Source organism: Prunus mume, linkage group LG5, assembly GCF_029339155.1.
Source record: "Prunus mume cultivar Tortuosa linkage group LG5, ASM2933915v1, whole genome shotgun sequence".
NCBI classification, from domain to species: domain Eukaryota; kingdom Viridiplantae; phylum Streptophyta; class Magnoliopsida; order Rosales; family Rosaceae; genus Prunus; species Prunus mume.
The window spans coordinates 17,867,494-17,890,706 of NC_142702.1; the positions used below are offsets into that span (position 1 = coordinate 17,867,494).

General features: G+C 40.5%; 1 protein-coding gene and 2 pseudogenes across 2 annotated transcripts; 2 read left to right on the forward strand and 1 right to left on the reverse strand.

Moving 5' to 3' along the window:
* The first annotated feature begins 8,543 nt into the window (after positions 1–8,543).
* On the forward strand, positions 8,544–11,935 carry LOC148917189 (receptor-like protein 6). Its single transcript, XM_089053164.1, has one exon. It carries the CDS (start codon positions 8,798–8,800, stop codon positions 11,756–11,758), a length of 2,961 nt encoding a protein of 986 aa, XP_088909290.1. The 5' UTR covers positions 8,544–8,797; the 3' UTR covers positions 11,759–11,935.
* Positions 11,936–13,350: 1,415 nt separating this feature from the next.
* Positions 13,351–14,613, forward strand: LOC148917190 (receptor-like protein 7; annotated as a pseudogene).
* Positions 14,614–15,219: 606 nt separating this feature from the next.
* On the reverse strand, positions 15,220–17,859 carry LOC148917191 (pentatricopeptide repeat-containing protein At2g44880 pseudogene; annotated as a pseudogene). The gene has a single exon (XR_016127028.1). The product of XR_016127028.1 is annotated as a pentatricopeptide repeat-containing protein At2g44880 pseudogene (transcript).
* Between the last annotated feature and the right edge of the window lie 5,354 nt (positions 17,860–23,213).

Below are 23,213 nucleotides of genomic sequence, written 5' to 3' on the forward strand. Positions count from 1 at the left end.
AATCAATACATAACCTCATGGTCCCATCCTTCTTCCTTACAAACAACACCGGTGCACCCCATGGGGAAACATTAGGTCGGATGAAGCCCATATCCACTAATTCCTGCAATGAATCTTCACTCTCGGAGTTCAGCTGGTGCCATCCTATAAGGAGTTAGATAGATAGGATTGGTGCCTGGAAGAAGTTCAATAGTGAACTCAATTTCCCTTTCAGGAGGTAACCCAGGAAGATCATCTGGAAAGACATCAGGGAACTCACTGACAACGGGAATATCTTCCAGATTCAAAGTGATCTCTCGAGTGTCAATGATATGAGCTAGAAATCCTTCACACCCTTTCTTGAGTAACCTCTTAACTGTAATAGCAGAGATAAGGCAAGTAGGGAGAATTCTACGTTCTCCCCGGAAAATCACTTTAGGTCCCGACTCGGAGTGTCACTTCCTTCCGGTAACAATCCACGGACGCATGATGCTTCTCTAGCCAATCCATCCCCAAAATAATATCCAAATCCACCAATTCTAAAGGGATCAAATTGGCTTCCAACCACGCATCTTCTACTTGAACATAGCATTCTCTGAATACCCGGTCTGCATACATGACTTCCCCTGTGAGTAGAGAAATACTAAAACTTCCTGTCATGGGTGTCGGTCTCACACTGACGTAAGGTATGAAGTTGTGTGCTACGAAAGAATGTGTGGCCCCCGGGTCAATTAAAACACGAGCGAGATAACCGAAAATAGGGATCATACCGGTAATCACGCGAGTGGCTCAGTGCCTCTGGGTCATAGAGAACACCCTAGCCGAGTGGTAGAACGCCTGACCCTTGAATTTCTGCCACTTTTTCCCGAGAAGATGACGACGCCGCTACTAGAAGATCCCGCTGCAGAGGAAGTAGCACCACTCGACTCGTCTTGACCCATAATACCTTGCCTCGCTGGCCGATCCCGCACTAGTGTATCACCGGTAAATCGTTGGGCAAATCCTCTTAGTATGCCCGGACTGTCCACAAAGTAGCATATTGGGCCGCCAGCTTGGTTTACCCTTGAATGGAATTAGGCAATCCTTTGCAAAATGCCCCACATGCCCGCAATTGTAGCATGTCAACCCCGTCTGCTCGAGGGAGTCCTAGCTGTGCTAGATGCAGCCGCCGCTCAAAATCGAGTCCATGCCGACGAGAACCGGATCTCCCACTACAGGCTGTAATCGATCCTCGTCCACCCGACCATCCACCACTAGCGAGCCGAACTAGATCCTCCTCTCTTGGATGGGCCTGACTTGGGCCACCCAATCCTTGCGCATCTCTCGGGCGTCTTCCGCACTCCATAGCACATGTCCTAGATACTCAGCTTGAGCCAAAGCACTTATGTTGGGATACGTCTTGGCAAGTAACCACGTTTGAATCTCCCACCACGCATCGCCGCGTCACCGATCCTCTTCGGTAGCCACTAATTCGTGCAAACCTCGACAGCTCATTAAACTTGTGCTCATATTCGCCACCGACATTGATCCTTGCTTCGATATAGGAACTCGCCTTTTTGGCTTAGCGATAGGAAGGTGGATAGAATTGATCGGAAAAGATTCTTTGGAATTCCTCCAGGTAATAGCGGTGGATTCTCATAACCCCTTTTGCAGCTTTCCACCAATGATAAGCATTCCCTTTAAGCGAAAGGTAGCCAAACGGACTCTATCTTCATCTGGGCACTCCAAAGACTCAAAGATCCGCTCCACATCAGTAATCCAACACTCAGCCTCTGCGGATCTGGGCCACCCATGAACTCTTTGGCTCCGAGTTCTTTCACCCTTTGATTTGAACTTTCTGCACTCGCCTCCGCAAAGCGGTAGTCATCGTCGGGTAAATTGGCTCAGCACATGGCGCAAGTCCAAGGCATTCTCTCCGGCAGGTGGAGATGGTGGAGGAGATGGAACTAGAGGTGAAGGAGGTGGTGACGGAGATGGTGGTGGAGGATTTGGGCCTTATCCCTGACTACGACCTCGAGTTCTTGGTCGGCGAGTTGCCATAGTTCTACACAAAGAAACCATCAAATCATTAGATCAACAATGCAGCAAAAGTGCAAATGTCGAAGGAAAATGAACCTAATGCTCTGATACCAAGTGACAGACCGCCTGAATTTCCTCAACCCGAGGCGGAATTCCGTCTTGGTGCCGACATCACACTGATGCCGGGCCCACTTACTAAAACCCAAGACATCCTACCAAAATTTTGGCAGAGTCTCCCCTGTAAAATGCTCAAACCCAACAATATTCAACCTGCATAATTTACATAATAAATATATTCCAATTGCCAGCATGCTTTTAACATAGAACCAACCAACAAAAAATGGCCTCCGGCCTCAAGTAACAACCTAACATGGGCGATAACAGAGCATCTACAGAATTTGTTTACAACAAACAGTTGAGTAAAAGGAATTTACAGCACCTAACAAGCGAAAAGTTTGGAGCTCGAACCACTCAACGCTTCCAAAAGCAACTCTGCACAGGCGCAAAAGAAATATGTGAGTGGACAGAAATAAAGTTTGCACTTTAAATCAACATAATAACCCCACCATGTAAAAATAATGCTCTAGCATGCAGTTTCACAATTCAGAAACCAAAATTCAAAACACAATATCCCAAAGTCCAAAACATCTCCACAACTCATTTCCCAATGATATACAACTCTCATCAACCCGTAAACGCTCATACATAAATATATATATATATATATATATATAACTAGGACTATAATATAATATATACTTCACTCCATACTAATGTACCGGGGAAACAATTCAACGGGATTGTTAATCGTACGCAGGATTTCGAACACTAACCCGCCGTCCGGGGATGAGTAGTCCAACCGGGGACGGAACTCCATAGCTCAAACGCCGGCATCGCCAGCGACACGTGTAGCTCACAAATCTCATAACTTGCGCGCAGATAGTATCATCACCCCACCGCACCGCCAACGACGTGTGTGATGATACTCAAGCAATATACATACTCTTCCCATACGGCACGCCAACGACACGTATGGAAAAGTGTCTCACACACCGCACCGCCAACGACATGTGTGAGACCTGCAATCTCATGGCCTTCCCACCCCACCGACACTGCCAACGACGTGTGTAGGAAGCCTAGTAACTAGGGAATGGTACTCACCTAACATACTCATACATCTCACAACCATCCCTCAAACTCACATCTTTCCACAATCTCACCACAACAACCTCTCATACTCTATACATAGACAATATAGATAAGCATCCCGAAATCCATATCAACATATTCATCATACTCAAATATATATATCCATACTCAAAATATATTGCCAATACGTATAAGAATATTCAAATCCATCAACCAAATAATTATTAAATCAAAAGCACCATTTAAAATATATGCACAAATCTTTCATCAATAAAACCATGCATATGCTTAAAACAAAGTCCACTCACAAATAATCCCAAGCTGCCCGGCCCCGAGAGGGTCCTGCCTGCTGCGAATGGTCAATCGAAGTACCTATTTCGAGATACGAACCCTTGATTAATATAACGTACTTCCAAAATAGAAATTCACAAAAGGAAATACTCAAATCCCCAAGTTCCCGGTGCGCTCACATCGAAAGGAATATCCTAAGGTCGATGTACAGGTTTGGGAATCGCTTTGATCGCACGGTAATCGCGATTTCCCTAAACTTCAAATTATTGAATCGGAACATCCGGGGCTCCGATTCACGATCCGCGAATTCCTATAGGTTTCTAAGAGTACCTAGATGAACATACATCAGTTTGGAAACGATCCAACGGTTAAAACTTATCGAACCCGGATAACGCACAATATGCGAAAACCGTTCGATAGTCAAACGACATCCAAATTGAGATCCGCAAAATCCTACGCACTCGTGACAACCTAAGGATCTCGTCAAGATGAAAAACAACTTCACCAGCCTTGCCCACACGCCGCCACACGCGCCGGCGCGCGGGTGTGTAGAGAAATTTCCGGCGACGGAAAATCTCCAAATTACGAACCACCCTTCCAATCCTAGATACTACTCGATGAATGGAGCATCTTTTTCAACTACGGCAACGTCCAATTCGGACGGCAAGTGGCCGGAATTTCAGATTGAAAACCGGCCAAAATCTAGGTTCCAAATTCATGAATTTAAACTGCAAATCGATCAATTCCTATGCAGCAGCCAGCTAGAACACAGAAAATGGATGAGAAACCTCACCTTACCCGTCGGAAATGGTGGCTGGAGGAGAGAGATCGAGCGGCTGGAAGTTCCAATGATTCCGCAGCTTTTCTGCGCTTTCCGCGAATCCGAAAGTTCCTGAGCTATGCCGCCGGGAAGAGAGAGGGAGAGGTGGCGGTTCGAATGGAACCGGTCTCGTCGGACGTGGTGGTCGGAGGTGGTGGCTGTGATGAGTTTTCCGATCCGATGAACAGTGATAGGGAAGGGGGAAAATCGCAAGGGAGGAGAAGACGCGGGAGAGAGAGAGAGAGGGTGATATAAAAATGAAAAATCTGATTTTTTACTCCAAACTTATCAAAATATTTACGGTTCTGCCACCGAACATATTTTGATCGCCAAAACTTCGTTAAATGTCCGATTCAAGCCTACCGCCTGTCTACGGTTTCGTCTCAGTATCACCTACGCAACCACACCACTCGTTGTCCCAAAATCTTCCCGGATACGAAATTGACCAAAATTACCCTTAACCCAATAGTAAATTAATATTTTCTCTTAATTAAATTAAAAATAGGAAATAATTGGAGTCGGGATGTTATAAGGTGAGTACCATTCCCTAGTTACTAGGCTTCCCACACACGTCTTTGGCAGTGCGGTGGGGTGGGAAGACCATGAGATTGTGGGTCTCACACATGTCGCTGGCGTCGGCAGTGTGAGACACTTCCCATATGTGTCGCTGGCGCGAGTATGGGAAGAGTATGAATATTGCTTAGTATTATCACACACGCGTGCTGGCAGTGCGGTGGGGTGATGATACCGTCTGCGCACGTAGGACTTGTTATGAGATTTGTGAGCTACACGTGTCGCTGGCGCGGCGCAGTGAGCTATGGAGTTCCGTCCCTGCTGAACTACTCACCGGACGCGTTAGTGTTCGAATCCTGCGCACTAACAATCCCGGTTGGATTGTTTCCCCGGTACATTAGTATGGAGAGAAGTATATATTATATTATAGTTATATATATATATATAAGTGTTTACGGGTTGTTGAGAGTTGCATATCTTTGGGAATGGACTTGTGATTTGAGATTTGGAGATTTATTGGATTTTGAGATAATGTGTTTTGAGTTTTTGGTTTCTGAATTGTGAAACTGCATGCTAGAGCATTATTTTTACATGGTGGGGTTATTATGTTGATTTAAAATGTAAACTTTATTTTTGTCCACTCACATATTTCTGTTTTGCGGTCCTCAGGCAGTAGTTGCTTTTGAAAGCGCTCGAGCAGGCGTAGCTCCAAACTTTTCATCCGTAGATAGGACCTGTGTAAATTCCTTCTACTCAACTGTTTGTTATAAACAAATTCTGTTAGATGCTCTATTATCGCCCATGTTAGATTGTTACTTGAGGCCGGAGGCCACTTTATTTTGGTTTGTTGTATGTTAAAAGCATCTTTGTGCAGTTGAGATTTATTTTATGTAAATTATGCAGTTAAATATTGTTGGGTTTGAGATTTTACGTGAGACTCACAAAATTTTGGTAGGATGTCTTGGTTTTTAGTAAGTGGGCCCGCATCGTGTGATGTCGGCACTAAGACGGGTCCGCCCGGTTTGGGAAATTGGGCAGTCCGCGAAATAGGAAGGGCGATCTCTCCACTAATATTTTCAATTTCTGTCATTTACAAAATCGACATATATAAATCCAAACACAGAAATCTTCAATTGCCAGAAATTGAAATTCCGTCATTTTAGAATTCTATGTAATTTGCAATTCCTTCATCCAAACGGAGCAAAATCCAAGATGGTCTAATCTGTTCAAAGCCTTCAGAACAAAAATAAAAAATTAAAAAAAATTTGTTCACTGCCATTTGATGTGTTAGGTTGCATTAATCACGCCCTATCCTTGAGTTACTCAGGACAACCCGCCCACTATGAATGGGGAACTTCCTCTACAATGAGTGTTACAAAAGGACAACTTTGGTTTGATGAACAGAATAGTCAAGAGTTTTGAGTCTATATCCCTACTTCAATTCTTTCTTAACACTCAAGTCCAAAAAAAAAGAGTTCCAAAACAAATATTATGGGTTCGTCCATGTGTGTGCTTTTGAAACTTCTCTATTGTTCCATCTTGTAGCGGCGGCTAGCGCATTTTCCTCTTCAAAACAGTATCCTTCACTTAGTGCACATGATAAGGATAAGAAATGAAAGATGAGATCGTATTAACCTCTCACCTCACCCCATTTCATAAGCTGGGCGCGGACTTGACTTAGTGTACTGTCAAAGTCAATAACTTGTTCTTACAAGTCTATGCAAATTGCAAGGCACACTGTGATATACTGCTCAAGAGTTTGAGTCTATATCCCTCAGTTTCACTTCAATTCTTTCTTATTAACACTCAAGTCCAAAATAATGAGTTCCAAAATATTGCTATCTCAAATGCTTGGTTGTAATTTTGAACTGCAGTTTTTTCAATTATTCCCAAATGCTGTGAGAATTTGTGACCCGGTCTGAATTTGTGTCTTTGGGTTGGATGCAATTTCATTTTGGGGTTTTGTTTTTATTTGACATTTATAATTTTTCCAGAGGGAAATCTAATTATAAGGCCACATCGCATATCAACAACTAGGGGTGGGCAATCGGACCAAGAACTTGACAAATTGGCTGAACCAAACCGATAGAGTTGGTTTTGTCTAGTTTTTATTATTATTTTATTTTATTTTATTTCAGTTTCAACCCAAACCAAACTGGTTGGTTTGGTCTAGTTTATAGTTTGATGTTTTGAAATTGACTGGTTTACCCAAACCAAACTGGTTGGTTTGGTCTAGTTTAGTTCACAAACCATATATTACAAAAAAAAATTACCTCCATTATGGCTCAAACCTCATACCTCCTTAGCATCAAGTCCTCTTACCAATAGAGCAAGCAAAACACTACCAACAACCTTTGCAATGGCTCAGTGTATGGTTCCCAAAATAGCCAACCCTAGACCTTTGATTCGGTGTTAGGGTTGAGCCGAAAACCAAACTAACTCATATCAAGTCCAACACTACCGACAACCTTTGCAATGGCTCTCTGAAAAAAGAAGGAAAAAACACAAATGATTTCCCTACAACTTTCATTGTTTTTTCAGTGAAAGAAAAATATAAACTATGCTATTACATTTTTCAAATTATCAAATTTATTATAATAACGGAAGTGTGTAACAGGGGACATGAATGAGATTATCACATTCTCGTCACTCCTGGACTAGTTGTTAGTTTAGTAGTTCCCAAGTTCGAATACTCCTCGCATATTGATCAAAAATTGATGTCATTCAAATTAGAGAATTCATTAAATGCACATACATTGTCAAATTCATTAGAACAAAAATTTGGTTTTCAGTTCAATCTAGATTCTGCTTGCTAGAAAATTCGAAACTAGGTCGATGGGGAAGAAGTACAAAGTACAAAGTACAGGGACCTATAAGTTCTAAGATTATTATAGGATTATATCATGACATTAAGTGACAATTTGGAAGTAAAAACATGTATTTTTTACAATAAAAATTCTGCCATAGGACAAAACAATTCTAAAGTTGATTGCATGTCGTTTTCTTGATGGCTTTAAGAAACAGAGTAGTCAATACTACTTGCCTTAGTGTACATGAAAAGGATAAGAAATGAAAGATGAGATTATATTAACCTCTCACCTCACCCCATTTCATAAGCTGGGCACGGACTTGACTTAGTGTACTTCCAAAAGAAAAATTAGTATCTACTAAAACCCAAAAGAGAAAGATATAAAATTCAACAAAGAAAAGCCAATATAACTTCAAATTATTACTCAAAATGAATTTATTAGGGTGGCCATTAACTTCAAACATGCAAAATCCTTTTAATATTTCACAATACATTGCCTTGATTGGTGAAAACTTAGAACACATTGGAGGGGCAGGGCCACCTCTGGCCTAAAGGTGGCTCCGCCCCTATGTCTGCCAACTATATACCCCTTTGTTAATTAATGGTACTCCTATCATACTATAGTTGTGTCTTGAGTTGTTCACTTGTCTCTTTGACTTGACATTTTGCCAACAGTTACAGCCATCTTATTAGAGGGTGCAAATTCATCATCACCACCATTATTAAGTTTTGTACATACCATACCATCTCCTAAGGACAACACAGCTTCATCGTCCAAATCCATCATGTCCAAAGTTTCACCAAATGAATAAGAACCATAAATAATTTGGAAGTAACAACATGTTTATTTTTTTTATATAAAAAAATTCTGCCATAGGACAAAACAATTCTAAAGTTTATTGCATGTCGTTTTCTTGATGACTTTTAACAAACAGAGTAGTCAATACTACTTGAGTTAGTGTACATGATAAGGATAAGAAATGAAAGATGAGATCATATTAACCTCTCACCTCACCCCATTTCATAAGCTGGCGGCGGACTTGACTCATTGTGCTTCCAAAGTCAATAACTTGTTCTTACAAGTCTATGCAAATTGCAAGGCACACTGTTTTCCACTCTCTATCCTCAACTTGTTTGAAGAATATTGCGATATATATACTGCTCAAGAGTTTGAGTTTATATAACTCAGTTTCACTTCAATTCTTTCTTAACACTCTATGTCCAAAATCAAGAGTCCCAAAACATATATTAAGGGGTCGTCCATGTGTGTGCTTTTGAAACTTCTTTTGTTCCATCTTGTGGCTTCGGCTAGCGCTTTTTCCTCTTTAAAACCGTATTCTTGCCATGATGAGGAAAGGGCCGCCTTGCTGCAATTCAAGCAGGGCTTTGTTATTGACGAATCTGCTTCGGGTGATGGTGCTTATCCAAAGGTTTCATCCTGGAACCCGGCTGAAGGAGGAACTAGCAATTGCTGCGCATGGAGCGGCGTCCAGTGTGATAAGAAGACCGGTCATGTGATCAGCCTTGATCTTAGTAGCAGTTGTCTCTATGGCTCTATCAACTCTAGTAGTAGCCTCTTCCGTCTTGTTCATCTCCAGAGGCTCAACCTTGCCGACAATAACTTCAATTACTCTCAAATTCCTACTACCATTGGGAACTTTGCACAGCTCACGTACCTCAACCTCTCTGCCTCTGTCTTTTTTGGTCAAGTCCCATCCCAGCTTTCACAGTTGTCCAAGTTGTCATCCCTTGATCTATCTGTCAGTCTAGATTCATTTCCTGGTGAAAAACTATTGAGTATTAGAGAATCCAATCTGAGAAGCCTTGTTAGAAACTTAACCACTTTAGAAAAGCTTCACCTCAATTTCATAAACATATCTTCAACAATACCCGATTCTATAGCAAATTTATCATTTTTGACATCTCTCCTCCTCAGAGATTGTGGCTTGTTTGGAAAATTTCCGGCAATAGTTTTTGAGTTGCAAGACCTTGAAACTCTTGATGTGAGATCTAACCAAGATCTCACTGGTTATTTGCCTGAGTTTAATCGAAGCAGTCATCTTGTGTCGCTGAAGCTTGGCGGCAGTGGCATTTCAGGAAACTTGTCTTCAATCAGGAACCTTGATTCATTACAGGAGCTGGATGTTAGGGCATGCAACTTCAGTGGTCCAATCCCTGATTGGTTTGCTAACCTTACCCAACTGACATATTTGTCACTTTCTGATAACAATTTCAGTGGCGGTCCCTTGTCTTGGATCGGTAAGCAAACCAAACTTACTTATCTACACCTTGGAAACATCAATCTAAGTGGCTACGTTCCGTCTTCTCTTAGAAACCTCACACAGCTCTTTTATCTTCATCTTTCTGTTAATCAACTAACTGGTCCAATCCCATCTTGGCTGGGTAATCTTAGCAGGCTAGCTTACATAGATCTTTCCTATAATAGATTGAGCAGTTCAATTCCCGAGTCAATATTCAATCTTATGGATCTCCAAATCCTTTTTCTAGAGGCTAATAGTCTGCATGGTACAGTGGAGATTCGTAAGCTAGAAAATGTCACCCATCTCCAACTATCTGCTAACAAACTAGAAGTGCTCACTGAATCTAGAACTAGGAATGCAAGTCTTCCCAATTTTAGGGTTCTCGGGTTGAGTTCCTGCAACATAAAAGAGTTCCCACAATTCCTAAGACATGAACAAAACTTGTTCTGGTTGGACCTTTCTAGAAACAACTTGGCTGGCCAAGTGCCGAAATGGATGTTGAACATAAGCACAGAAACTTTGGAGTTTCTGGACCTTTCTGTAAACTCCCTTACCGGCTTTGGTCAACCTTCGCCTGTTGTCCTTCCCTGGGTCAACCTACAAGTTTTACGACTCTATCTTAACATGCTACAAGGACCACTACCGATACCCCAACCAAGCATCTTGTACTACACAATTTCAGACAACAAGTTAACTGGAGAGATTTCACCATTGATTTGTGATCTGAGTGCTCTTCAGTTTCTTGATTTGTCAAATAACAAGTTGAGTGGCATGCTTCCTCAGTGTCTTGGAGGCTTCAGCGATGATCTACGAGTTTTAAATGTTCGGAATAATTCTTTTCATGGCGTTCTTCCGCAAGCATACACCAACACAAGCAATCTGAGGATTTTTGATGTTAGCCTTAACCAATTGCAGGGGCAGTTGCCAAGGCCATTTGCGAATTGTGTGATGCTTGAATCTCTTATTCTGTCAAACAATGAATTCCATGATGTTTTCCCCTTTTGGTTGGGGACTCTCCCAGAATTGAAACTTTTGTCAATGCACCATAATGGGTTCTATGGTGTGATTGGGAAACAAAAAAGGAATCTTCATTTCCCTGAGTTGCGCATTCTTGATCTGTCTCACAATAATTTCAGAGGCGAGTTTCCATCTGAATACATATTTTCTGGAAATCCCATGAGAGGTATCACTCTTGGCCAACCCACATATATGGACACAAACTCAAGTCTTACTGTCGGTGGTACACCAACCCCTTACATCTATGAGTTCTCAATCACGGTAACAAATAAAGGTGTGGATAGATACTACTCGAAGATTCAAGAAGACTTTGGGGTCGTTGATATCTCAAGCAACAAATTTGAAGGGAAGATTCCTGAATTCATTGGGAACCTAAAGGGCCTTCGCTTGCTCAATGTTTCCAATAACGTTCTCACTGGTAGCATCCCATCATTCCTGGCCAACTTAACACTGCTTGAATCGTTAGACCTTTCACAGAACAAGCTCTCAGGAGAGATCCCACAACAACTGACGCAGCTTACATTCCTTGGAAATTTCAATGTCTCTCACAATAATCTCACAGGTCCTATACCATATAGAGGCCAACTTACTACATTCGATGTCACTTCATATGAGGGAAACCCGGGATTGTGCGGAGATGTGTTGCCAAAGAAATGTGGAGATCCTAATGCTTCTCAACTGCCGCCTTCAACCAAAGAGGAAAACGATTCAGGCTCTGGATTTGAACTTGATTGGAAATTTGCTTTGGCAGGATTTGGAAGTGGGTTGGTAGTGGGAGTGGTGCTTGCGGATGTAGCGATCTCAAGGAGGAGTGAGTGGTTCCTTGAGATTGTTGGAAGGATCAGACTGATAATCATGAAAAGGAGGAAGAGTAGGGGACCCAGAAACTCAGTTAATTAGGATATGCATTTGGTGTTGCTTTCTGTTTTTTCCTTGTGCTGTTTCTTTCCATCTAGTTCTACCATTTATCTCTGTATGGATGTATAATCCTTCCAGAATAACTACATCAGTTATATATGGTGAAATGTTTCAAATGTCATTTTCATTTTATAATAAAGAAAATAGCCATTCCATATAGCCTCCAACTGAGTGCTGCCCACGGCACTCGAATTGCCTCTGTGATTTCATCGAACACCTTGGTTGCACAAACCATATTCTCAAATTTGGGCATACATTACAAAACTAAGCACAACCCAGGCTTAATAACATGCATGTGAAGTTGTTGTTCTTCCAAGATGAAAATATCTGACACTACTAGAAATATGGCTATTACCCACTGATTATCTAGATATAAATTCAATTAAGTGTTTTGTGAAATTTTTTTAGAAACTCATTCTCCCACTGTGCCTATTAAATGTTTTTCTTTTCTTTTTTTATAAAGTTTTTGAGGCCCTTCTCATTCAGGCCATGGCCGTCGCCCTCCGGCATGAAAATGAGAAGTTATTTGTTTCACGTGTTTAATCTCATCATAGCAACTACGTGGCAACAACCCTTCACAACACAATGATGTCGAAATAAGACCAACGAAGCAAACAGTATGGGAACACAGATTGTGTTAGTACGATTTTCATTTTCGTTTATTTGAGTCATTTTGTGCTGTTTAGTCAAAAAGTAACAACAATAATATGATATGGAAATCTTGGTAAGAAAAGAGATACAGCGACACAATGTGAAACAGAGAACATGGTGCTCATCCATCTGCTTTTAACTTCTGCTCATCATCGAGCTGCGTCGAATGTGATGTCCAGACAGGCCATGTGATTGGCCTTGATATTAGTAGCACTCGTCTCTATGGCTCTATCAACCCTAACAGCAGCCTCTTCAGTGTTCACACTATCAACCCGCGATAAAGTGAAGACATACTGTTTTAGTATGGAACTGCTATCATGTTTAAACTTGTGATCTATCTCACCCCATTCTAAACTTAACTTATTAGTTGACTTGAAGAAGTCATGCAAATGTTTGGAACTTAATCTTGTGGTGAAATTATTGCTCCTCATGCCAGTCAGTCAATAAACAGGTCTCTCACTTTGCATTTCCGTACAGGTTTATCTCATGAGTGCAAAATAAAGTTTTAAAAACACCATGTGTTTTTTTAATGTGTCCATTGGCAATATGCTTTCAAAACTAGTTGTTGTGGTGGTGTTGTTTCATCTTGTGGTTATTGCCAACTCTTTGCACTCTTTGCAGCAGCAGCAGCAGCCATCATGCCATGATGAGGAAATGTTAAAATTAATACACATTTGTATAGAAAAATCTAGAAGCTTGAAGAAAGTGCTATAAGCTTGACGGGAATGTTGGCTAACACAATTAAAGATTGAAGAATGTTCCAGAAAAACCAAGAAAGTATGCAACAAGGAATTGTAGAAAAGTCTAGAGAAATAAAATATGTGGATAGGAGAGATTGTCCAAGTCGGTGGGATTTGGGCAATGGCAGGAACACTTAGCCTATAAATAGGCATGCAACCACAATCCATGTGGAGTCCAACAAAAAGTACTCCCAAACTAAACTCCCAAACTAAGGGAGCCAAGAGCTACCCAAAGAAAGCTATGTTGAGAGTCAATAAGCTCACCAATCTGAGTGTAGGGCCAAATAGCCCAAATTAATTTAAACCAAGTGTGGTGGCCAATAAGCCAATATGCTAAGGAGGCCAATTAACCTACACCAAGCCATGTCTATTCTCCTCCAAATCTAATAAAATCACTTTGTTTCAACTATTGTCTTGTTGTCCTAAACCCCCAACATGAAAGCTCTGCTTTGCTGCAATTCATGCAAAGCTTTATGTACGCATCTGCTTCATTTTACAATGGCAACTGCTGTTCATGAGACGGCGTGGATTGTGATGAGGAGACAGGCCATGTGATCCGACTTGATCTTAGTAGCAGTGGTCTTTACGGATCCATCAACTCTAACAGCAGCCTCTTCCGTCTTGTTCATCTTCAAAGACTGAACCTTGCTAATAATGAGTTCAATTACTCTCAAATTCCTAGTAGCATTAGGAATTTTCCAAGGCTCACTTATCTCAACCTCTCTGCCTCCTCCTTTTCTGGTCAAGTTCCATCGGAAGTTTCACACTTGTCCAAGTTGTCATCCCTTGATCTATCTCTCAATCTTGATAGATTTTCTGGTGAAAATTTGTTGAAACTCCATCCATCCAATATGAGAAGCCTAGTTCGAACTTAACTAGTCTAGAAAAGCTTGATCTCAGTTACATTAATATATCTTCGATAGTGCCCAATTCCATGGCAAATTTATCATTTTTGACATCCCTGGCACTCGAGAACTGTGAGCTGTTTGGTGAATTCCCAGTAAGAGTTTTCAAATTACCAAACCTACGTCATCTGAATGTGGAATACAACCAGGGTCTTACTGGTTATATGCCTGAACTTAATCGAAGTAGTCTTCTCGTGTCACTGAGACTTGGGTATACTACGATTTTCGTAAACTCGCATTCAATCGCAAAGCTTGATTTGTTGCAAGAATTGGATGCGCCTGCATGCAATTTTTCAGAAGGGTTGGTTCCAGCTTCACTTGGTAATCTTAGGCAACTCACTTATCTTGACATTTCTGCAAACAAATTTGGAGGTCCAATTCCTGATTCGTACCCTTACCCAGCTCACTCATCTTTCGCTTCATGAAAATTAATTCACTGGTCCAATCCCACCTTGGCTAGATAACCTTACTAGACTAACTCATCTAAATCTTGATAGAAATAAATTAAATAGTTCCATTCCCAGGTCATTATGTAATCTCATGAATCTCCAGCGACTTCATCTATATGAAAATAGACTCAGCGGTACAGTTGAGTTTCACATGTTTCTCAAGCTACACAATCTCGAGGACCTCCTTCTAGGTAATAATAATTTATACTTGCTCATTGAATCGAGAACTATGAACGTAACTATTCCACAGTTCAGGAGTCTAGGACTGGGTTCATGCAACCTAAGAGGGTTCCCAGATTTCCTGAGATCAAGAAAACTTGCAGTGGTTGGGGCTTTATGGAAACAAAATACGTGGCCAAGTACCGAAATGGATCTGGAACGCAAGCACAGAAACTTTAAAGTTCATCGACACGTCATCCAACATGCTATTCGGAGAACTACCTATACCTTCACCAAATGTCGAATACTATCAAATTTCAAACAACCACTTAACTGGACAAGTTTCACCATTGATTTGCAGTTTGAGGCAACTTCAGTTTCTTGATTTGTCAATAACAGATTGAGTGGCACGCTTCTGCAATGTCTTGGGAACTTTAGTAATGGTCTGCAAGTTTTGAATCTTGGGGAACAACTCTTTTCATGGCATTCTTCGTCAAACACATACCATGGCTAGCAGAAGCAATCTGAGAATGATTGATGTCATAACCAATTGCAAGGGAAACTACCAAGGTCATTGCGAATTGTGTGATGCTTGAGTTTACGGTGCTGTCAAGCAATAAATTCAACGATGTTTTCCCCTTGTGGTTTGGGACTCTCCCAAGGTTAAATTCTTTAGCCATAGACCATAATGAGTACTATGATGTGATAGGCAAGCCCCAAAAGAATCTTCATTTCCTCGAGTTGTGCTTTCTTGATCTGTCTTACAATAATTCCACAGGTGAGTTTCCACTTGAATACATTTTCTCTGGGAATGGCATGCGAATCAATCTAAACCAGCCCACATATATGAAAGCAGGCATATTTGTTTACATTTATTACAGCTTCTATAACTTCTATAGTAGATCCGTACTCAAGTACAATAACAAACAAATGAGTGGAGAGATACTTTCCAAAGATTCGAGAAGACTTTACGGCCATTCATCTCTCAAGCAACAAATTTGAAGGAAGGATTTCTGAATTTATTGGGAACCTAAAGGGGCTTCACTCACTCAATATGTCCAACAACATTCTCACTGGTTCCATCCCATTATTATTGGGAAGCTTAACACAGCTTGAATCATTAGACCTCTCACACAACCATCTCTCAGGAGAGATCCCTAAACAACTGGGGCAGCTTACAATCCTTGGAAAATTTGATGTCTCTCACAACAATCTTACAGGTCCTATACCACAAGGAAGGCAACTTACTACATTCGATAGCACTTCATATGAGGGAAACCCTGGACTGTGTGGAGGTCCATTGCAAAACAAATGTGGAGTTGCTAAGACCCCTCAACAGCTGCCTTCAAGCGTGGAACAAAATGATTCAGGCTCGGCTGGAGCATTTGAATTTGATTGGAAATTTGTTTTGGTGGGATTGGGAAGCGGGTTGGTTGTTGGAGTGGTTCTTGCGGACATCGCAATCACAAGGAGGAAGGAGTTGTTTGTTAAGATTGTTGGAGATCAGACTGATAATAACCAAAAGGGAGATCTGGGAATGAATAAATTGAGTTTACTAATTAGGTTTTGCATCTGCTGTCGTTCTCTGTTTTCTCTGTGTTCTGTGCTTTTTTCCTTCTCCTTCTACCCTTGTAGAGTCTGTAATGCAGTCTGCATTTCTGTTGATGTTGGTCTGGCACCATTATGGAATAATAAAAAAATCTGTATGTGCTTCTACTGTTATTTGTATTTGTTTGTGTGCTTGATCAACCATACAACCATAATGGTCAATTTGCGGTATAAGCCCAAAGCCCTCCATTTCTTTAAACCATCTTTTCCCTTCCTCTACCAGACCACAATGGTTACAAGCAGACAAAACACCAATAAGAGTTATATTGTTCGGCATAAACTTTTTGCACTGCATCTCTGAAAATACCTCCAGTGCCTCCTTGCCATGGCCGTTTACTGCAAACCCATTTATCAAGGCATTCCAAGAAGCTGTTTCCTGTTCAGGCATCTCATCAAAACGTCTTTTGGCCTCTGTAGTTTCACCACATTTTGTGTACATATCAACAAGCGCAGTGCAGATGTTGATTACCCTATCAAGCTTCTTCCTTCGTACAAACTTGTGAACCCAACGACCTAAATCCAAGGAGCCCAAATCTGCAATAGCTGGAACAATGCTAACAACAGTCATGCCATCCAGTTCAAGAGACGTATTTGACTGCAGTTCATGAAATAATTTCAAGGTTTTGTGGGGCTGTTTGTTTTGACTGTAACCCCAAATCATCACATTCCAAGAAATTAGATTCTTCTCAGCCATGGCATCAAAGCGTGATCTAGAAGATTGTACATCACCATGATGGCAGTAACCATACATCATACTGGTCCAAGATACCACATTCCTCTCCGTCATCTCATCAAATAAACTTCGAGGAGGGCCCATATCTCCCAATTTGACATAACCATCAATCATAGCATTAAATGCAGCCAAGTCCTTCTCAGGCATTTGATCAAAAAGCCTCCTTGCATTACCCATATCTCCTAACCTTGCATACCCACAAATGAGAGCTGTCCACGATACTCGACTTGTCTCCGTCATTTCATCGAACAACTTACTTGCAGAACTCATCCTCCCAAACTTTGCATACATATCAACCACTGAAGTCGACACATACAAATCTAAGCACAAACCAACTTTAATAACATGACAATGAAGTTCTTGCCCTTCCCAGACGGCCACATCTAAACCACACGACTTTGCCAAAGCTGTGAATGTGTAGCCATCGGGCTTGAAACCCGTGTCCTTCCTAAGATTTCTATAGAGAGTGAAAGATTCAGCGAATTGGCGCATATCCGTGTGGGCTCTGATCATAGAGTTACAGAAAAATGTGTCATCTTTATTGGGTCTGTAATTGAAGACGCGGCGACCATGTCGAATCAGAGCAAGTGTGTTTTGATGAGAGGCGAAAAGGGCGATGGAACCGCAGGTTGTGATGAATTTGGTGAGGAGATTGACATTTGTTTCGAGGGAGTTTCGGAGCATGAAGGCGTGTATTTGGAGAAGTGAGGGTGTTGTTTTCGTTTGTTGGAGAAGGTGTAAGCATTTTCTTTCTAATGAGCTCCATCTCCATACTTCCTCTCTCATCATACAACTCTCTCAGTTTTGCTTCCCTGTCAGTTGAATGGCGGGGTTTCCCTTTTTTTATTTTAAATAAATTTTGAGATTTTCTATTTAAAACACTTCTCTTAGAGATCTCCACCCACAAGCAAAGTTTAGTGCAAGGCATTATTCACGTGAATAGTGTCACCAGATTTCTCCACCCACGCAAAGTCTAGGCAAGTCTAAGGCAATTACTATTCATTGTACTTTATTTTCAATTTTTTTATAGTTTAAACCATTAATTTTGATAATCTTTTGTAATTAAATTTTCGGATAAGATTTTCACCTCTAAAATTGTGCCACGTCTGATGTAGAACAAATGTCAGATTTTATCGCTTGAGTTAGAAAAAGGACGTAGTGGAATTTGCAGATTTGTCGTCCGAGTTCGATTAGGACGCAAAATACCATTTCGGAAAGGGAACGACGCCACGAGTCAAACTCACAGCTTTTCGTGATGTATGATGGATTTTGGCATTTTGAGGTCGTTTGGCCTTCCAAAACGGCATTTAAAGTTTCGTAGTTAATTTTCAGTATTTTAGATTTTAATAAAAATTATTCAAAGAAAATTCCTTTTAAAATTGTGCATGTCAAATGTTAGATAACATTTTCAGATATTTTTAAAAAATTTAATCTCAGATTTTAGATAAGATTTTCACCTCTACAATTGTGCCACGTGTCAAATGTCGATAACATTTTCAGATATTTTTAAAAAAATTTAATCTCAGATTTTTGATAAGATTTTCACCTCTACAAATGTGCCACGTGTCAAATGTCGATAACATTTTCAGATATTTTTTAAAATTTAATCTCAGATTTTTGATAAGATTTTCATCCTCTCAAATTATGCCACGTGTCATCTCAATCTTCTAAATCCGTCTATAAACTATACCTGATTTTCAAACCCCTCACACCATCTCTTATCTATTCCTTCATTTCTCAGATTGTAGAAAACACATTCTACTCTCAATGTCAAACTTGTTGAGGGTGTTGGAGAGGCAAATGAAACAAAGGGAAGAAACAAGGCGTAGACGTGTCAAGAAGATCGAAGCCGATGAAGAAGAGGAACTACGCTTGCGCGGTGTGTATGATGGATCAATCAAGGCAAAACCGTCGTCCTCGTGCCCGAATGTGGACAGACATAGGAGTCTCTTGGTAAGAATCTCATGGAGGATTATTTTATCCCAAATCCGTTATATCCTGCTTCTAAGTTTCGAGAAAGATATAGAATGCAACCACATTTGTTCCAAAAAATCATGCATGATATTTGTAATTACGACACATACTTCATTCAAAAGCATGATGTGTTGGAGCCGTAGGTCTTATCCCGAGCAAAACCGATACCGCTGCGGATGCTTGCTTATGGGGCATCTGCAGAGCAGGTGGATGAGATTGCAAGGATGGGAAAATCTACTGTCCTAGAGTGCTTGGTGAGATTTTGTGATGCAGTGGAAAATTTGTACACGAGGGAGTACCTTCGCAAACCAACGCCAAGAGACCTGCAACGGCTTCTACAAAAAGGCGAGGCCCGAGGTTTCCAGGAATGATTGAAGCATCGATTGTATGCACCGGCAAAGGAAGAACTGTCCATCGCTTGGCAAGGGGAGTACGGGAATCGGAAGGGCCAAAAAAGTATAATTTTGGAGGCCGTAGCTTCATTCGATTGTTGGGTTTGGCATGCCTTCTTCGGGTTGCCGGTTCTCGAATGACCTCAATGTCCTTGGTCAATCCCCTGTTCGATGAGGTATCGCGAGGTCATTCCCCTCGTGTCACGTATCAAATCAACAATACCGCTTACTCTGGTGCGCACTACCTTCCGACGGAATTTATCCTAGGTGGACGACATTCGTGAAAACAGTTCCGAATCCCCAATCCGAGAAGGAAAGAAACTTTGCTTCCTTTCAAGAAGGTTACAGAAAGACGTGGAGAGGTGTTTCGTATCTTGCAAGCTCGCTGGGCAATTATTAGAGGTGCTGCTCGGATGCTAGATGAGGAGGTGCTGCGGAGTATTATGATGACTTGCATCATCCTTCACAACATGATTGTGGAGGATGAGTATGACTATGATGCTCAAGAGGTGTTTGAACCCGATCCAATGAACACATCGTTGACAAGAATATATGAAAGGCCGATTGGACCAAATGGACTACCACTGGAGCCCGAACCAATACTTCGGGATGGTCAATTCAACAACCCCATGATTGATCGGTATCAAGAAATGCAATCTTCATATGTTCACGAGATACGTCAACGTGACTTGATCGAGCACTTGTGGGAGATGAAAGGCAATCACAATGGATGAAGTCAAGATTAGTGCTTTGTTTGGAATTATGCCTTGTTTTTAATTATGCTTCATTTTGTGTGTGGTTTTTTTTTTGGAATTAGGCTTTTTATTATTATGCTTTTATGTATGGTTTGTTTTGTGTGTTGTTTGCAATCAATGAAGGTTTTTTTGAATTAATATTTGTTTTGATGCTCAAATGTTTTTAATAAATAGTCATTTAATTTAATGCTTTTTTGATTGAATAAAAAGGGAACAATACAACAAATTAAAGGATAAGGGAACAATACAACAAATGAAAGGAAAATACAACAATACAACAACTTAAAGGATAATACAACAATACAACAACTTAAAGGATAATACAACAATACAACAACTTAAAGGATAATACAACAATACAACAATACAACATATGGCAAAGGTGTTTCAATTGCTTCCTAATGGTTTTCATCATTTAACCAATCCGTATTGCTAGGTCCGTCGTCATTGAAAAGTTTTTTCCTCATGACATCTCTTCTTCGTTGCTTCCAATAAGCCTTTGTTTCGGGAGACATATGGCTCGTATCCATAGCCATGATTTTAATCTCTCTATCCTCTATGTCTTTTTCTTGTGCCATTTGTTGTTGGAGAACAAATGCTTCCTCTCGTGCCTTGTCCATTTCATCTCTTTTCAAGTCTCTCTCCATTCTTAGTGAGGCGCTCTTAGTTATATGCTCCAATAATTGTACACAATCATTGGTCGAAGTGGCCCCTCTCTTGGCCTTTGCCGCCTTTCTCCCAATAGGTCTTGGCGGACGTGGCACAAATGGTGACTCCTTCCATTGGGGAGTCCAATGGAGAATCGGTTGATGTTGAATCGTGGAGTGGCGTCTCATTCATCACAACCGCGGACCGGTGGGAATAATTTTGAATCTCGAACAATCCTTCACAATTTCCCAACATTGGAAATGCACGAAACTTTTTTTGCCTTGCCCCATGGCACCGAACCACATTTGTGCTTGTACCATCTATTAAAAATAAATAATTGGAAGTGCAAGAAACAAAAATTATTATGCAAGAAAATATAAACTATTTTGAAATGCAAAAATAAAATTGATTATGCAAGAAAATATAGACAAATTAAAGGTGCACCAAGAAAAAGAAATTATGCAAGAAAAACAAATAGAATATGAAAAAAAGTGACATTGAATTGATTAAAATGGCAATTATAAATATTTTACCTCATCGTTAAATTTTGACCGCTTTGAATGTTCGCCTTTGCTTTTGTCAAGGCATTTCTCCATTTCCCTAACTCTTTATTAAGAAGTTTCCATCTACTAGACAACGCCATTTCGGTCCGAATAGAACCCGATCTTTGACAAAATTCTCCATGAATTTTGCTCCACATGTGATGAAACTTCATCTCATTACCCGTGATAGGGTCATGACTAATGTTCACCCAAGATTGACACAACGCAATATCTTCATTCGTTGACCACGAGCCTCCGACTTCAATAGAAGATGCCATTTGTTTTTTTTTATACAAATGGAAAGTAGTAGAAAGAGAGTAAAAAATATTTGAAGGAGAAGAGTTTGTATGGAGAATTGGTGTGGAAGTGAAAAATGTGAGTGGAGATGAACAAAAAAATTGGAAGGAGAAAAGTTTGTATGAAGAATTGGTGTGGAAAGTGAATAATGTGAGTAAAGAGTAAAAAATATGGGATGGAGAAGAAATTGTATGAAGATTTTAGTGTGGAAAGTAAATACAATGGTTAGGTATTTATAGAGAAAAAATACAGAATTTTTGGGTATTTTTTAAAAAAAAATTCAGATTTTTTTCGATTTTTTTCGATTTTTGCAATTTTTTAGCCAAAAACGAGGACCCGGATGTCCGGAAAAATTCAATCGGAGAGTCCCGCGCGCCACGTGGCACCCGCCGTTGGAGCTGGTCGGCACACGTCCGACGCCACGACGCCACCAACTCGGGCTTCAGCCGGCAAGACTTGCCCTTGGGCTTCGGGCTCGTGGGACCCGCCACCAAATCGGCCCGGGCCCGCTGACTCAACTCGGCTGCGGGCAGCCTTTCCCGCCCAAGAGCGCTGGAGATGCTCTTAGTTCACCTTATATTCCAAGTTCATCTCAACTTTTAATTTAAATTTTAGTAATTTCTAAGAAAACTCCACTATTTTATCAAACTACCCTTAAATATACCCCAAGCTGAAAAAATAAGAAATAAAAGAAATTTTCTATTTAAACCATACAAGATAGACATTTTATCATTTTCTCTCTTGAGTATTTAATAATGACAATGAGGTAGTCAATTTTCATTGGCATTTGAAATCGATAACTCTTTTGAACGTTCCGTGCAAGAGGAGATAAAACTGGTACTTGAGGTCGCTACACTTTGCACTAGGAGTAGGCCATCTGATCGGCCGTCAATGGAGAATACATTGAAGCTTTTATCAGAGTGGAAAAGCAACAAGAAAAATAACCCAACTATTGAAGCAGCAGCAACAGGATTATGATTTTAGATGCATACCGAATTCTCAAGTGACTATTATTACTGTTCCCAGTAGAAAAAAAACACAAACAAATGGAACTCCAAATCCGAAATTTATTACTTTCTAGAGAAATAGTACAACTTTACCAAAGCATAAGGTATTAAAAAAGAAGAAGCAATCAACAGCCAAGCAATCACCAAAGGGAAGAAAATAAGATCATTACAGCCAAACAATCAAAAAGTCTTTCCATTGGCTCCCACGCAGAGTTTAAAAAGGCATGCTCGTCAATGTTCTACATCTCTAGCAATACAATGTACATGAGTTTGTATATTTTTAAAACTTAATATGAAGAGTGATGGGGTGTGGTGATGACCTTTTTTGTCTTTTTACACAATAACAAAACTTACAGCTTAATGATTTAAGTATTGCGGTGAACTAAGAGAAGTGTGGGGTTTGAATAGTAAATCTCTAAAAAAATTCTACAAGGATGTCGGTTTTGTATAGGTGAGAGTTGAGACCCGACCCAAATCACATAAATTTGGTCAGGTAAGGTTTCAATTTAGGTTTAGACTCTAGTGTATCCAATTCAAACTCTATGAAAGTCACTTGATTGAAAAAAGTCTTTATAAA